The sequence below is a fragment of the Pelophylax lessonae genome (genome assembly GCF_965119305.1).
Source record: "Pelophylax lessonae genome assembly, chromosome: 4".
Classification (NCBI taxonomy): Eukaryota; Metazoa; Chordata; class Amphibia; order Anura; family Ranidae; genus Pelophylax; species Pelophylax lessonae.
Genome location: NC_138771.1, coordinates 355,008,530 through 355,026,686, shown reverse-complemented (window position 1 = coordinate 355,026,686; position 18,157 = coordinate 355,008,530). Strand labels below are relative to the sequence as shown.

General features: G+C 42.7%; 1 protein-coding gene across 3 annotated transcripts in view; it reads right to left on the bottom strand.

The window, feature by feature from the left end:
• Nucleotides 1–18,157, bottom strand: part of AFF4 (ALF transcription elongation factor 4) — a 216,451-nt gene that overhangs the window by 117,576 nt on the left and 80,718 nt on the right. For 2 of the 3 annotated variants that reach the window (XM_082254480.1, XM_082254481.1), the window contains exons 3-4: nucleotides 16,255–16,381; nucleotides 1,696–2,454 (exon numbers count right to left, since the gene is read on the bottom strand). In XM_082254480.1, coding sequence (XP_082110606.1) covers nucleotides 1,696–2,454; nucleotides 16,255–16,377 — 882 coding nt within the window. In that variant the 5' untranslated portion in view covers nucleotides 16,378–16,381. The remainder of the gene's footprint in view (nucleotides 1–1,695; nucleotides 2,455–16,254; nucleotides 16,382–18,157) is intronic. The other variant, XM_082254482.1, reaches the window with a different exon arrangement.

The following is an 18,157-nucleotide window of genomic DNA, read 5'->3' as shown; positions in this document are numbered from 1 at the left end:
CTAATCCTAAGGGCAGCAAATGCTACATTATGAGCCAGGCCCAGTCTATCTTATCTCCAGTTTGGAACATGGATCTTATAATTAAACACTTCTCTACAATATTTACACTTGTAAAGAAAACCTGATACAAGATAAAGGTTATTTATACAACTGTCCCTGGCTTTAATACTTTGAGTCACCAACTCACTGAAAAAGTATACAGTAAATTAATTCAAAATGCTTGTCTTGAAAACCTATCCTGAGCCAGTGCTACTGAATGCCTCAAAACCAGTAGATATGTAAAACAGTCAGGCAACTAACACTTTCACAGGATAGCCAGCAATGGCATCCCAGCATTTTTCAATTTATTTTTTTATTTTTTCATGAAAAAAAGTTGTTCGGTGTTTAAGATATGCTCCCTTATCCAGCTACTATCTACAACTCTGGGCCAAAGCTTAATTAAATGGTCTGTTGCAAAGTGGAAATCTGTTCTGCGGTCAGGCAAGTTGAAATTTGACATTCTTTTTGGCAACCACGAGAGCTGTCTTCTGTACTAAAGAAGAGAGGGACCTTTTGGCTCATTTTCACCGCTCAGGTCAAAAGGCTGCATCTCTGATGGTATGGAGGTGCATTAGTGACCACGTCCTACCAGCCAATGACATCATTGGTTGCTAAGGACAGGTGGGGCAGCCGCCACAGCTTTCTGTTTTGCCAGCAAGGGAACACATAGCAGTGGGTAGGAGCACAGGGTCGGGAGGAGGTGAGGGTGGTGCTCTCTTTCTCCTGTCTGTACAGAGAAGTTAAAGGATCGCTATCAGATCAGTATAGGGCTCGATGACCTCCCCTTAACGTGAAAGCAAAAAATGTGGGCAGTGAGAGGTAAGCAAGCCCGGTTGCGTGATGAGAGGGCTGTGGTTTAATTAGAGGTTTGGTGCTAGGAGGGAGGATTCACAACCCACAGGCCACTTAACTCTGGCATACAGGCTATATTTTAGGGCATACCATACGGAAACACACGCAAGATTGCACATTCTCCCGCACTGAAAAAAAAATATAATGCCTTAATAACACTGTGTTCGAGGCGCGGGAGCCTACAAAAAAGCAAATGCGCTTGGTTGCACCTCCTTAGACTGGTGTTCCCCAGGATTGTGCGCAATTCCAAAGTGTGCTGGTTGAAACAGTTGATATGTTTACTACTTTCTGTTCTGTTCTATTGTGAATAGGGTTTAGGAGGTTTGCAAATCATTGCATTCTATTTTTAAGTAGATTTTAGAGTATCAACTTTTCTGGAATTGGGGTTGTAGATGGTAGCTGGATGAGGGCAAATATCAAACACCAAACAACTTTTTTCATTAAGGTCCTAGCATATACATGCATGTTTGGTTTTAAGTAGGCATGCCTGTGTAAGTATTGGAAAAATTCCATTGACATGCCTAATCCCGGCTCTCTATCAGGGTTAAATGAAGCTAGGTGGAAATGTAGAGCATCATAAACTCTGAACTCATCCAATGAGGGGGCATCACCAGCGCACCCTGCACTCAATATAATGATGAATTAAGGGTGGCTGACATCATACGTTTTTGACATTTTAAGAGAAAGACCCTGCATGTCCTGTGACTGAAGTTGGGCTTTAAAAAACCACATAAATAGGCCATGAAAAAAAGAGCAGACTAAACACAAACTTTAAGTTTTTTTTTTTTTTTAAAAGCAACTTACATCTAGAGGCTGGGAAGGTATCTTCAACTTTGTTAAATGTGCTTTGCTGTTTGATTTTAGTTCACTCATACTGTTGCTTTGAGACTGGCTGCTGTAGTGTTCAGAAGACAATTTTGGTTCCATAGACTCTGGCCCATCCATGGGACGTACATAAGCCGTAGGTTTCTGCAGCATTGAGCTAGACTTCGACATTAACGATGGGGGGAAAGCCTGGGTGGGATGCTGCCCGCTTGAAAATGAAGGTGCTCGAGAAGGAGAATCCCAGTTAGCATCAGGGTCCCTTGGAGATTTAGAGCGTTGCCGATCCTTGCTATGATGATCATTCCCATGAGAACGGGAATGGCTAGAACTTAATGCAGACTGTTTGGCTGGACTGATGGAACGAGATTTAGAGTGATCTGATCCATGTTGCCCTTTTTTACGGCTGCTGCTGTAAGACTCCCTGTCGTGTCTTTGACTGCTGCTGCTGCCACCACTACTCCTGCTGTGTCCTCCCTGGGCACTAGATGAGGACCGTTTCTGGGACTGAGAAGTGCTTGGTGCAGGGCCAACAGGAGTCCATTTACTGCTCTGGTGTGAGTTACTAAGTCTCTGATCTGGAAAGAAACCCTGTCCAGATTTATCATCTGAGGGTGGGGGAGGAACAGTGTGCTTGGGAATCTCAATCGGCAAAGGTCGGTCACTTATCATTTCTTTCATCTCATCGTAGTTTCCCAGCATGCTCTGGATACGGTTGGATAATTTATCTTCTTTGCTTGTCTAAAATTCAGGAAAAAAAAAAAAAAAACACAGTTTAGCCATTATAGATTAAACGAGGACATAACAATACAAAAAAAGGATAAATACTTAAAAAAAAAAAAAACACACTATGGAATGTTGAACCTATAGCATGCCATACAGACACAGCAAATGGCAATAAGTTGCAGCAAAAATTCGTTTTACTATAATCAAACACAAAAAAACATTGGGTATGCAGCCCAGTGCAAACTTTCCACTGTCAGAGACAGAAGCCAACTGCCTGTGTCCAACAATCAACACAGGAAGTTCGATGGGCAAAACAAAAAGTAGCAGCTCCTTTCTTCACAGACCGGGGTGGTTGTTATGAGGAGTGCTTAAAACGGAACTTCCCCTTTTGGGTGGAGCTCGGCTTTAAAGTAAAACTATGGTCAAAACTTTTTTTCTTTTCTTCATTTTGGATAGAGTAAGGGAGGGTTGTAACCCCTGTCAGATTTCATTTCGCCATCTGTGTCCAATTGTAGTGATTTCCCTTAACTTCCTGTCCCATAGCCACAAGAAGAAGTGAGAGGAAATCCCTGCAAGTTAAGGGAATCCCCTGGGGACACCCAGGTCACCAGAACTGGTGTCTCCATTGGAAGATGTCCCCTCAAATACTTTTCCAGGGAAAAGGGGAGAGGGGAGAGGGGGAATCTTCCTAAAAAGACACAAAAACTGACAGGTGTTCTAATCCCTCTCCACTCTATGTAAAACTTAAAAAAAAAAAATGTTGCCTTTTTTTACACATTAAAGGGGGAGGGGCGTTTGGCAGTCAGCAAAAAAAAAAAAAAAAGTCCAACAGAGCATTTTGCATTTAGCCTAAGAGAGTCACTGATGCATGCTCTTCTAAGTTTAGTGGACCACGCTGATGTAGATAAACAACAAAGCTGCAACTTTAGGTAGACTATTTAGAGATAAAAATACATAAAACAAAAGCAGGTAACACAAAGCAATGGTTTCTACAGCACATCACTCTTTTTTTTCTACTTTAAATGGAAAATGGAAAATACAGTGGATTTTTATTAATTACATTTTATAATAGAGTAGAATGTTTGAAATCACTTTGCAATCGGTTATTTGTATAAAGTTCTATTTTACAGAAATACATAGTTGTGTACATCCAAAGAATGATGGGCTTATTTCTGAGAAAGGCCAGTTTTGCGTTTCGCCTGTAGCAGCAGCTCAACGTTATCCTGTGTGTCAATGCACATTAGGACATTCAGAGGCAAAGATTAAAGTGGTTGTAAAGTCAGAAGGTTTTTTTATTTTAACACATTCTATGCCTTCTGTGTGCAGTGGCCCCCTCATACTTACCTGAGCCCCATCTCTATCCAGCGATGTTGCAGGAGACACTTTGCTAACCAAGATTCTCTCTGCTCATTGGCTGAGACTGCAGAGCAGCGCCATTGGCTCCCTCTGCTGTCAAATTCAGTAATACAATGAGGAGAGAGGAGGGACAGGGCCAGGCCATGGCTCCATGTCCGAATAGACACAGGGAGCTGCTGCTTGGCTCAAGTGCTCCCATAGCAAGCTGCTTGCTGTGGGGGCAGGAGAGCCAAAAAGGGACACGAGAAGAGGAGGATCTGGGCTGCTCTGTGCAAAACCACTGCAAAGAGCAGGTAAGTATAACATGTTAATTACTGTTAGTAAAAAAAGACGAGACTTTACAATCACTTTGAGCTCAGTATTTAGAGGCAGAAAAAAAAATTCTGGTTTAGGTTTTTAAAGGGTAACTCCACTTTCGTGGGGAAGAAAAATAGCAAATAAAGAAAAAATATAGTGTATACAATTGTGACAAATCATATTGTAATGAATGTTATTAAAAATGACCTTTCCTTTTCTATCTGCAGCGATTGTATTTTTCTGAAAATTCAAAGCAATATGGCTTCCTGGAGGCGTTCTGTACACAGAATGTATACTGACCACACCCCAGAAAGGTAATTTCCTGCTTGTGTGATTGGCTCACTGATTTTCCCCACATTTTCCCAGAAGTCTGCACTAAGATACAAGGCAGATTTCAGGCATCCCCTGTAACAAAAAAGTCATTTTTGGTGAGATACTCCCAATGGGAACACGTCTAAAGGGAAGCAGGCCCAGCATATTTCCTCAGTGCTCTGCAACTGCCACAGCTAGTTGATATTTAAGAAACCTCTCCTATTAGACCCACTCAGCACAGGAGAACAGAGAAACAAACATAAATTTCTTCAGAACAAAAGGTAGGAATCTGCAACAAAGTTTGTTAAAATCCTTGTAATGTACATAGATCAAAAAGGAGGGAAAAGTTTTTTTTCCTTTTTCCCCTCAACAAAAGTAGAGTTACACTTTAAAGGAGCTTTCTTGCAGAAAAAAAAGCAAAAAACATCCCAAAAAAAAAAAAAAAAAAAGCCCGTAAAAAATGCTTTATATGCGTGTGTACCCTCAAACTGATAGGTTGAAGCTCAGCCTGGTCAGACAGAGGTAGGAGGTTTGAAAAGTGGAGGTCTATCACTCTAGACTCCATCAGCTGTGTGGTGTATACCAGGGGTCTCCAAACTATCTAAAAAGAGGACCAGTTTACAATTATCCAGAATTTAGGTGGGCCGGACTGTGGCCATTGGCCTGACATCAGAGGAAGTAAACAACGTATCTTTGGTATTAGGGAGAGAAACAGCACCTTGTCATTGGTGCCATTGGAAGGAATAGTGCCCTATTGTTGGTATCAGTGGAAGGAATAGTGTCCCATCATTGGCATCAGTTGGAGGAATTGTGCCCCCTCATTGGCATCAGTGGGAGGAAAAGTACCCCAAGGGCCGGATAAAGGCAAGCAAAGGGTAGCATTCAACCCCTGGGCCACAGTTTGGAGACCACTGGTGTATATGGAAAGGAGACAATTTGATTACAAATTAAATTCAAACTTGGATTTCATATTGAAGTTTACAGTTGTCTGTAATATACCATGTTGTCTCCTTGAACGGTTACGTTCATATTCTTAAAAAGGAGCTGCATTGCTTACTGGTGCTGATGCATTGTAGTGCTGAACCTTGACGATTTTTTTTTTTTTCTCTTTTGTTCTGTACTTGTATACAAAAAAAAAAAAAAAAAAAACACCTGGATTTCAAATTTACCGATTTCTTAAGGAACAGAATGACAAAAAAAAAAAAACACAGAAAACCTCAAGTCATTACTGGTAATAACCTGCTGGTTGCCATCATAAAATACCTATATGATATTTCATATTTACATGACTGAAGAGAAACATCAATATTAAAGTTACCAGGGCCAGTTTACATCTTGAATCGCATAGGAACGCACTGTGCATTCCTGTGTTTTTCCCATGTGATCTGGGTGCAGTGTGATTTCAGTTCTTTCATTTGTATGGGCTAAAAATCGCACCGGACCACACAAAATGTAGAGCATGCACCACTTTAAAAAATGCACAGCAACTGGATCGCATGATACTACTGTACCATACGGGCTGGTGCAGGCAAACGCACTGCATTTGCAACCTGTGTTTGGGGTGTCGTTAACTCTAATGCCAGCTGCAGATCACAAGTGAAGTGCGTTGTGAATGTGGTGCATGAAATGCAAGTTACCCACACCACGTTCTAGTGTGCACTGGCCCTTAGAACATAAACACAGACAAAATCACAACAGCTTCCAAATGACAAAATATTGTGACTAAATACTGACAGGTCTGCGCCCATGCTTCACTATGTCCTAAGTTAAAGTGGTTCTAAAAACAGAAGGTGTTTTATCTTAATGCATTCTATGCCCCTCCCCCACGTATCCTTTGCTTACCTGAGCCCAATCCAATGATGTGCACGAGCACAGCAGTTCCAGCCACTTTCTCTCTCCTCTTTGGACAGGTTGACTGTCAACCAGATCCAGTGAAGTCATTGTGCTATAGCTTATATCCAAGAGGGAAGTCACACTGGGCAGTTAAAAAAGGCATGGCTGTTCTAGGATTGAGGAGACGGTCCATCTTTCCCTAGATCAAATTGTGGATTCCGTCCATAGATTTTAAACCTTTTCAAACTTCTTAGGGAGGCCCCGGGATAGGCAAGTAGCTTTATAAAGGGGAATTACTGCATTAATGGATGGTTTTCAAAAAGACAGTGTAGGGACCCTATCCAACTTCCGCGTAAGCATGATCACTTTTTCTGGCATAAAATAATAATAGACCAAATAAAGTGTGTGAGGCCCTGGCAAAAGCAAATGAGTCAACCAGTCCCAAAAGACAAACGCTGATTCTCTCGGGAACTGGTATAGTGGTAAGGGTGGTTATAAATTGGGTCACCTCTGAATCTGTGGGCATTCCCAAAAGATGTGGATAAAGCCTACTGGTTCACTAGGGCATCTCCAGCAATGGGCAGAAGAGTTGGGGTAAATACAGTGGAGCTACTGTGGCATAAAGGTAGATACTGTAAAGTATCTTAAATTGAATAAATTTGTCACTGTGAGCTTTTGAAATGGGTACTCCCACATATCCTCCCAGTCTTTACTATCAAGTTCCTGATCTTCCGCATGCTACAAAGCACTCAGACTGTCTAGGCCGTATGAACAGACGGTAGTAATGCTTTGTAGATCGTGAATAGTGGTTTGCAGAGAGTATCATCCCTAAGGAGAGCCTTCAAATCATCTTGCTCCAGATGGAGGGCAAGAGACTTAAAATTGTGACTCGTAAGCGTGCCGAAGTTGCAGGAATCAAAAGAAAAAAAAAGTTGGGTAGTTGAAATTTGCTTTTAAGCTTATAACATGTAGATTTCACTCCCATCACGGATGTCAGCTAAATATTGGATTCCTTTGGTAGCCCATAAGCAGGGATCAGGCACTGACTGAAATTCTGGTTGAATGGGGTTAAACCACAGTGGCGTGCCATGTTAGGGGACCAATGACTACTTGCGAGGTTGGGTTTAGTGACAGTAGTATACCTAATGACGGCATGTATCACTGGAATTAATGGAGGGTACAGGGCTCTCAATCCTCTATAAATGCGATTGTGAAAAGTCTCGTATGAGCCAGAGTATGCCGCTTCTAACACTAGTGTCATCAGAGATCAACTAATTTTGGGCATGTGCAAGCATGGCTGTCAAATAATAGCTATGAAAATCTAGGCAGGCTAAGCCTCCCTATGTTCAAGGTTTGCACAGTATCTTTTTACTGAATCTAGCTGGATGGTATTGCCACAAAATATATGTTACGAGAGATTCTAAATGCCCAAAAAAAGATCTCGGAATCTAAACTGGAGAATGTCTATACAGCAGGACTGGGAAAATGTTCCTTAAGATAATTTTGCCTGTAAGTGACAATGGTAGATGAGACCAGGCTTTCAGTCACAGCCTGCTCCACTGTAATGCCGGGACCAGATTGAGTTTACCAAAATCCTTAACATTAGGTGAGATGTTAATCCTTAAGAATCCAATAGTATCTGACCACTGCAAGGGTATGTTGGGATCAGCAAGCACCCTCGCACCAGCGTCTTTCGGGAGGATAAGTAATTTATTCAAATTGGTATGGAGGCCCGAGATGTCCGCAAAGCCAGCCAGGATCCATAGTGCCTCAATAGTGAAGGACCAGGATCCCTAGGAAAAAGAAATATGTTATCAGCAAAAAGTGCTAATTTTTCCACAACCGAGCCCACTCGGATCCCGACTACTACAGCCGACATCGCCAAGGGTTCCATAACCAGTGCGAACACGGGATAGAGGACCCCTGGCTTTTTCCCTGCTGGATCGGGAACAGAGGTAATATTTTGCCATTTAGTTTAATTTGTGCTACTGGAGACCTATAAAACAAAGTGATCCATTTCCCGAATATAGGGCCAAAGCCAAACAACTCTAATACCTTCATCATGTAACTCCAGCAGACTATCAAAAGCTTTCTCAGTGTCGAGTGCTACCAACACTCTTATAGCAGTCTCGTCAGGTGGGAGTTGGAGATGCAGGCGGACCCTTCTGATATTTATGTCTGTGGATTTGCCAAGCATGAAGCCAGTTTGGTCAATGTTAATAGGAGATGGTAAACCTTCATCATGCTGTTGGCTAAGGCTTTGGTAAGGATTTTAAGATCATAACTTAAGGACATAGGCTATACGAGGCACATTGAGTCAAATCTTTACCCGGTTTAGGCAACATATGCACTTGGTACATACTATCTGGTAGCTTCTCCGCCTCTAGCAATTGGCAAACAGTTGTTGCAATTTAGGGTTCAGGATCGGTAGTACGTCCAGTCCTGGGGACTTATAAGAGAAAGAGCAGATAGCCGCTTCTATATCCAGGGGAGAGAGGGGAGCCTCCAAACTATACCCATCTTCCACTGAGGGGAGAGGTAAATTCACCTCCCCAAGTACTTCCAACAAGGACCAGTTTGGATCAGGAGTTGAGGCCTCATACAGTGAGCTGTAAAATAAGTTTACCCCAACGAATTAGCCAGAACAGTTTCAATTCCAAAACTTGTAACTATGTTGCCTACTGAAGTAGAGTCTTGGGGCCAAGGACCGAGTGTGAGTAGGTGAAATTAGGGAAACATGGACCTCATATGTGCATGGGCAAACTGAAAAATCCTAAATCCAGGTAGGGTAGGAGGTCTTTATAAAGTTACAGTTGTATGCCCACAATCATGGAGAGTCATCCCAGTTGTCAGCATGATCTGCTGACTTAGCTACCAGAGTCTGGACAGCACGCTGGAGCGAGGTTAGGTTATCTGAGTGTTGGGCAGTGATGTCTTCCGTGATTGCAAATCTAGCCTTTGAGAGCCAACCCTGGATTTTGTCCAGGTCAGCCAAATGGTCAATGCGGATTAATAACAAGGTTTTGCTATGTTCTATAGCTGTAAGGATCAGTATTGTGCCACTTGCCTGAGCGGTTGCATGAGAAGGCTGAGGAGCAGCAGGGTCCGCCACCATCTCCATCTCCTTGCCAGCAAAGTCAGCAGCTTATCCAAGATGGCAAAAGAACAGGAGGCTGTCTGGGTAGGTTGTTTCTTCCCAGCCGGCGTTGCTGCATTTTTAAATACAGGAAAGCATGTCAGAGTGAGCCAGGGGTTGCTCTGACACGATCCACGGATTGTAGAGCCAGCAGCAGGTCTCGGGATAGAGGATGAACAGCAGGGATAATGGAGGATCCTGGGAGCTCTCCAGCAAGCGTCTGATCAGCTCCAATCTCGATCCAGCGCTGTGCTCAAGAGCAGCGGATCTTTCGTTCTCTCCCTCACTGGACATTAGAGCAGCAGCAGTAGACAGTGGCTCCTGCTTCTTTCAAATCACAGCAATAAAGAAAGGAGTGGAGTGGGGGGGGGGGGGGTTTAAGCCGTGCTCTGTGTCAATGGACACACAAAACCCAACAGAGGATCAAGCCTGCATTACAAGCAGCCGCTATGGGGGTGCTCATAAAGAGGGGGGGGGGAGCCAAGTGCATCAGCAGGGGACCCCAAACGTAGACGATCTGGGCTTACTCTGCCTATTGCACAAGGCAGGTAAGTATAACAGGTTTGGTATTTTCAAAACGGAAAAGGTTTTCCTTTACAATCACTAACTATACAGTAGATATATTGTTCAAGCATTTAAGTTAGTCACACGGATCAAGAACTATTTATATATATATATATGTACACGTGGTAATGTATGCCAGAATAGAATGTTAGAACAGCCAACACCTATCTGTAAAAATGTGTCCATACAATATTTCCGATTTACTGACGTCTGAGACATATTACCCTAGGCCTGCCTTCCTGAAAAATTACTTCCTTGTCATACACTATCCTCTGCCAGTGCACAAAATACAATGTTTCAGCTGGAGATAGAAGAGACAACACAGTTTGAGTGCCGACTGGTCCAGCTCCAAGCGGTGTCCTTTAATTGCCACAAAATAATAAAATCTTATATGCAATTACAAGTGTGGTATTTTTCCTGCAGTCTGATTAATCTACAGTTCACACTATGAACAATACATGCAACTGGCACAGTGCAAAACGACAATGCCCACCAAATGCAGAAAGAGTGAGCTTGCACTTTGACACCTGGCCTGGCAGCAGAAATGTGAAGCAATTCCTCAAATGAAAACTCCAAGAACAACTAAAAAGCTGATAAGAGGTTCTAACACTTCCCCAGAAAAAAAAAAAAAAAAAAGATTTGGCTGGAGATTTCCCCAGCTCTGAGGGGGGTCTTTTAATGGATCAGAAACCAGGAATCTAAAGAATTAAATTGTCCATTTAACCACTTAAGCCCCGGAAGATTTTACCCCCATTCCGACCAGGGGGTATTTTGCGATTCCGCACTGCGTGAATTTAACGCACAATTGCGCGGTCGTGCGACGCTGTACCTAAACGAATTTGACGTCCTTTTTTTCCCACAAACAGAGCTTTCTTTTGGTGGTATTTGATCACCTGTGCGATTTTTTGATCACGCGCTATAAACAAAAAAAGAGCGTCAATTTTGCAAAAATAGCAATATTTTTCACATTTTTTTATATGAAATTCCCCCCAAAAAAAATGTAAAAATCAAAATTTTTAAAAATTTTCGGCCAATTTATTTTATGCTACCTATGTTTGGTAAAAAAAAAATCGCAAAAAGCGTATTTTGATTGGTTTGCGCAAAAGTTATCGCGTTTACTAACAAAGGGAAAGATTTTTGTCATTTTTGTTGTTTTTTTTTTTAACGCGTAATGGCGGCGATCTGCGATTTTTTTTGCGGTACTGCGACATTGCGGCGGACAGATCGGACCCTTGACTGACATTTTTGACACTTTTGGGGTTACCAGTGACATTTCTACAGTAATCAGTGCTATACATATGCACTGTTACTGTAAAAATACACTGGTAGTGAAGGGGTTAACTTTATTTGGAAGGGAGGGGCTGTGTGTGTCCCTAGGGGCGTGGTTTCTACTGTGATTGGCTGTGGCTCTAGCTGTAAGGACACTGATCAACGGATCTACATACCAGATCCGTTTTATCAGTGTCTTTGCAGCGAGGAGAATGACAGGCAGTTTGTTTACACAAGCTGCCTGACATTCTCCCTCTCCCCCGCCGATCGCCGAGTGACCGGCGGACATCGGGTCCGCTGGTCACACGCGCGGGGGGGTCCGTGACCACGCGGGAGCGGGAGCGCGCCCCGGGGGGCGCGCGCTCGCTCCCTAGACCCTCACAAGCAAGCAACGTAGCCCTACGTTAGTTTGCCTGTGAGGGGCTGACCGCCGACGTAGATAGTCGTGCGGCGGTCGGCAAGTGGTTAAAACGGATTTAAAATGTAAGTCCATGCAAAAACTAACTAATGCTAAACCTGCTCTCTGCCACATTCTAAAACGAATCTACCTAACCCTGTAAAGCAAAAATCGCTGTGCTTACCTATTCTCCAATGGCGGAAGCTGTGTGCAGGAGAGGACCAACAATGGCTGTGAAATGGCTGGGAAGGGACATCACCCATAGAGTTACTATGGGGATTCCATTGTCAGCTGCCTCTCCTGCACGCGCCACCGCTGACAGCTAATGCTGGGACCAGATCGGCTGCAAAAAAGGCAAGTATAGTGAGGTTTAGCGTTAGTTAGGTTTTGCCTGAATCTCTACTTTAAACTTGAGCAAAATAGGAGAAGCGGCTACAAGAAACCAATCTTTATTGTTTACTGGAAAGGAGTGTGCTACTTTAACTAAGAATACATTTTCTGACCTATTAGATGGGCACCTTAAAGACCACAACATACAGGGGTATACAATGTACGGTTAACAGCAAGCAAGCCCACACACACACACACACACACACACACACACACACACGTTGAACTGGATGGACTGGTGTCTCTTTAACCTCATTATGTAACTATGTGACCTCAAGTTACAGCGCTCCCTGTTCATCCTCGTGATTTCCTAGAGTACAGCTCAGTATACTGCAGTATGAAGCAATTACTGTTACTACCTGTGCACTTTCGTTTCAAGCAGTACGGACACCCACTATCAGATAAATCTGTATATTCTGTCTGATGCAACAAATTCTAACTTAACCACAAATATAAGCACACACAGTTTTCAAAGGGAATCTTGGGCAACAGTCTAGAAATGCTCAAAATGAAATGGATGTCCACATAGGTCAATGCCATGTTGGTATTTCACATTGAGTTTATTTTCACATGCAAAAAGCACAGAACATGAGAAGAAAAAAAATACACATTCGAACAGACTAAATAAATTACACTGCTCAAGAAAGATATTCTACAAAATTACCAGGATATACAACTCGATTAGACCAACAAAAAAATAGTGCGGAACATAGTGAATACTTTACAAACTTTCTGGCATAAACCATGCTCTAGATTGCCTTTCTCAACCTTTTAAACACAGAAGAGATAACTTTGAGATAACTTTCCAGTCTCAAAGAACCCCTGCTAAAAATGACTATAGCTACAACTCTTCGTATATTAGTGTGATGGTTTGTGGGAAGAATTACCCCCTTGCAGATCGCTAAAAAGGTCAATGACGTCAGTGGGAACTTATTTGAGAAACAGAAATTGCTCATTGCTCAACGAAGCCCTAGCAACCCCTGGAGGAACCCTGGGTGAGAAACACTGTTCTAGATAGACAATGAAAAAGAAATGTAGACGTAATATCAGACATTTCACCACATAAAAATAAATCCTGATTTAAAAAAGGGACTGCAGGCAAAAAGATAAAAACCACTGAAATATTGTTTTACCTTCCAAAGAATTAGCAAAAACAAAAATAAACCATGGCAAATCAGATATCCTACGACAATTCCTAACTGCTGCCCATATTGTGATCCCCGTCACTGGTGCGCCTCACAAACACCAACCCTACTAGAGTGGGTAACAGAACTAGACTTTATCTCCAGCATTAAAAACTATGCCTAGCTCAGTGTCTACACTGGGACTTTGACTACTCGATGGAACTCTCAGGAATTCTATAACAACCTATCTTCCTCCTAAGGCTGAGTTCACACTGGCATCAAAAGCAGGCTAAAAATGCTGTTCACACTTTTATCAAAACATGAAGCGTTAAGCAAAATTAAAGCCTCATGTTGAGTCAGGAGGCGTTTGAAGCCTTTCAACGTCTCCCATTCAAGTCTACGGTAAGTCTTTGCAAATGCTCTGGTAGGCAGTTGCAGGGCATTTAGATTAGCTTATTAACTGTATGAAATAGGCGTTTGTGGAGCAGTTTTAATCGTCAAAACGCTTCAGAACTGTCCATAGGGCGTTTGGGGAGCATTTTTAACTCCTCATTAACGCTTGTAAAATGCCAGTCTAATGCACATACTAAAGCTCATTAAAGCGAGTCCAACGCCCATACTAACGCTATAGGAGCGTTTGTTGAGTGTTAGAAATTTAGTCACATGTGAACAAGCAAGCCCTAAGGGCTCCTCAACACTGGCGGACCCTGCCGTTGATCTCTGCTGAGCAGGTGGATGACTGGTACGTATCGGCTCCACCTATGCAGAGCGGACACGGACACAGCCCTTTCCTCTATGGGCGGTCGATTAATGGATGGGGAACAGATCAGCCAACTATCTGCTTTTGGTCGAGAGGTTCAAATTGGATGTGGGCGGATGGAAACAGAGACGTGTCCCACCGCTCCATAAAGAGCAATGGATGGTCCGATCGGGTCTGCCTATAAAACTGATAGGCAGACCCGATCAGTGCTCATGTGAAAGGGGCCTACCCTACACTTCCCTTATGCCTCGTACACACGCATCGATAGTTGGCCGTGAATTTTCGGCCAACGTCCGATCGGCCGATTTTCGGCTTGTTAGTATGATGCTTTCGACAACCAACTGCGACTTTTCGGCCAAACAAAATCTGGTGTGCATGCTATAAAATTTTTGTTGGTCGTCAACAGAACGGCCGATTTTCCATCAGTCAGTACAGATTTCGGCAGACAAAAAATCAGATGAGCAAGACTGGGCATGCTCAGAGAAGAAAAAACACACGGAAAGTAAAACCAGAACATGACATCACTTCTGAAATTGGTTGTTGGCCGAGAAAATTCGTGCGCAGTCTAGAGCACATTTCAACCAACACAACAACACTGGACAAAAGACGGCCGATCGGTCGGCCGATAATCGTTGCGTATGTACGAGGCTTTAGAGTGAGTGTGGTGTCAGAAGGGTCTTCTACTCCTCCCTTCTTCGAAATATAGGTTTGTCTCTTCTCCGCCCTACAGCACCAAGCTCACACTAAAACTATCCTTTCCTACTACCACCCACTCCCCACAAAAACACACACAACCCACCCTTGGGGCTCTTTCACACGGGCGTTCCTTTTTTTTTTGCCCGATCAGGTCCTTTTTTTTTGTAACGGGCACGGATGACACTTGTGTCATCCGGTCTGTATGTCCGTTTTTCATCCTATCCGTTTGCGGATGAAAAACGGACATAATGCATGTCTATGTAAATACGGATGTCTGCGGATGACACCACTGACATCCGTTTTTGCTTCCGTTCCGTTTTTTACATCCGTATTTACATAGAGATACATTATGTCCGTTTTTCATCCGCAAACGGATGGGATGAAAAACGGACATACGGAACGCCCGTGTGAAAGAGCCCTAACCCAGGTGTTGTTCATAAAATAATTTAATGAATATCAGCACAAAAATTCTTAAATTAATGTTTCCCCCAAAATATAAATCTGATAATCTTCCCATCTGATGGGAGGTTCCTTGAATAATTCTGATGCACCAATGAAGTAAAGACATGCAGATACTAGGACATATGCAAATTGGTCTTATTTGGACCCAATACATGATGCTAAATATTTAACTGCAACATTGCTTATGTCTATACTGTATCATTTCTACAACTACCCCACCCTTATTTTCTTCAATCTGTATCCCCAAGTTATATGAAAATTCTTCATAAATTTCAGATGGAACAAGTGATTTGCAAAGATTTACATACCTCTGACATATTACACAGCCAAAAGAATGCCACTTTTTGCATCACCTACCTGCTAAATTGACAGAGATGATACAGATTCATTGCTGAAAAAGTATCATAATATCCTACATTCCTGCATTGCCGAACCAAAATAACCTCCTTGCTATGCAGTATGGAAGTGGTGGGTAAAATCACAAGAACAGCTAAACAGAATTACAAATCCTTCAGCAGGTAAACAATATACATGTTTATTTGAATTGCATATTTAGAGTTCTACTTTAACCAATGTCACACCTGTTCTGATCAATATTCACTTTTAACTTGTGCACAAAGATGCGATAAAGCAAAAATAAAATCCGTACCTAGACCCACCCATTCTTATCATTAGGAGGAAAATGTTACAGGAGCTACGTCTGATAAAAGGAAAGTGTAACCGTGACATTAAAACTGAGCTTTTTATTCAAGCTGTAGTGTCAATGGCAGTATGTGTCTACTTCATCATGTTTATCCAGTCTGTGCTTTCACAATAAATCCACCTAACAATTTATGAAGCTTTGAAAACTGCTTTTAATCCGGAAGCAATTAGGTGATCTCAACTTTGGAAGGACAGAAATTCCAATGACACATTATCGCAGACTAGAAACCTACAAGTCAAGGCATGTAATGTACCTCACAAGTATTGTTTATGCTAGCAGTAAAGGGACAGTGCACGCTGCTGACAGACTGCCCTGCATAAAGGAAAGTCAGAAGCAGCAGGAACTGCCAGCAAGGAGGAGGGGTGTGGAAACATGCAGTACATCATGTGTGCTTGTGTACAGTAAATCACAAGACTAGCAGAGTCCATAGAGACCTTTTGTAACAAAGACTTACAGAAAAGAGTCTGATAAATCAGTGCTGCCCAGTTTATAAGCATTTAGTGGAAAAACACTTACAACTTTATAAGGTTCAGCAAAGAGAGGAGAGGTAGATGGAAAGGTCTCTTCGCCCTGCTGAATTTCTTGATTTCTCCTTTCCCTTTCTTTCATACGCAGCACGTTCCGTTCTTCACGGTTCATATTGCTAAAAAAGAAGGAGAAACAAAGTCAAGAAGTTGAAAAAAATCATGAGTTATTTCTTCCACGCTGAGGAAAAATTCTTTCAAATAGTTCACTTCTGTATTTCCAAAACCATAAAAAGTGTATTTATGTTGTTTTGTCCAGAACGCCAACAGCCTACAAATAAAATTGGATAAAGGATGTAACCTGGAAACACAAGAGCTTATTTACCGGTGTTGCTATGGCTTTAAAAAAAAAAAAAAAAAAGAGAGAGAAAGAGTACAAGTGATTTAAATAGTTGTCAGGCAAATACAGGGTAGGCATTGAGTTCAGCCATCCACCTAGTTGACGTGACAAGTCTAGAAACAAATCAAGATCCTTTAAGCGGTAGTATCCCGCTTTTTTACCTACAGGTAATCCTATAATAAGGCTTACCTGCGGGTACAATTAATATCTCCTAAACCGGCACGGTTTAGGAGATATTTGCAGTGCATGCAGCCGCTCACGCGAGCGGCTAATGCGCTCTGAAGGTCCAGGGGGACCTTCAGTTTTGCTTGCAGGGAGCTTGCCGGAAAATCATCACGGCTCCGGCCAATCACAGCGCCGGAGCCACCGAACCCGGAAGAGACGGCGAGGGATCATGGCAGCGCCAGCAGCGATGTCTGGGGGTCCGTGTCGGGGCTTCGTTATAAGGCAAGTAATACATAATGAGCTAGTATGCAATGCATACTAGCTCATTATGCCTTTGTCTTGCAGGTTTTTTTTTTTTTTGTTCGCGATTTTGGGTTTACAACCGCTTTAACGTGTCTTTTCCCAATAAAAGAAAAGAAAAGAAAAAAAAAAAACCTTAAAGTGGTATTAAACCCAAAACAAAAAATGTAACATTTAAGGCCATTCACATCTGAGAGCCGGTTCACACTGAGGCGACACGACTTCGGGGGCGACCTGTGAAGTCGCGTGCACCGCGACTTCGGCACGACTTGCAGGGACTTCACATAATGGAAGTCTATGCAAGTCGCTCCGAGGTGGCCCCAAAGTAGTACAGGACCCTTTTTCTAAGTCGGAGCGACTTGTGTTGCTCATATTAGAACGGGTCCTGTACTACCCAATGGACCGCGACTTGTCAGGCTGACAAGTCGCCTGACAAGTCACGGCAGTGTGAATGGGCTCTGAGCATACTGATGTTTTTAAAGCAGTTTTTGCAGCTTTTTTTCAAGCATTTTAGAAGCGCATTACAGCTTCAAGCGTTTTTGTTTAGCCAATAGAAAGCACTAAGGGGAAGAGAGGGAGTAAATTAGGGGTGGAGAGCTGCTGTTTGAACAGAAAACTAGCAACAAAAAGCTTGTAAACGCTGAAGTCAGGCGTTTTTATTGAAATTTATGGGGCCAAAACCACTTGTAATATGCCAAAAAGAAGCTCATGTACTTTTTTGAGCGACAGGTGTTTTGCTTCAGGCGACAGAACGCTCAAAAGTGAACAGGTGCCATTGAAATGAATAGGATTTGGCTTGTTGAGCATTTTGGAGCTTCAAGCAGAAAATCGCTCCAGTATGAATGGGGCCTTACAGCTTACAAACTATAGGTGGTGGCTATATTCGTTTTCTTTTTTTAAACTTTTTTCCTCTGGTCATCTGGTCAGTAACACCTCCTGTATTAGAGTGCCCCCACTCTGGATGAAGGAGAACAGGTGGCAGATATGGGCACTCTCAGTCTGAGCGGAGGGGAGTGTTAGGCCTACACTGGCAGCTTCTAAACTTGAATTTAGGAGCTATTGGCGTTATTTTTTGCCAAAGCTTCTAAAC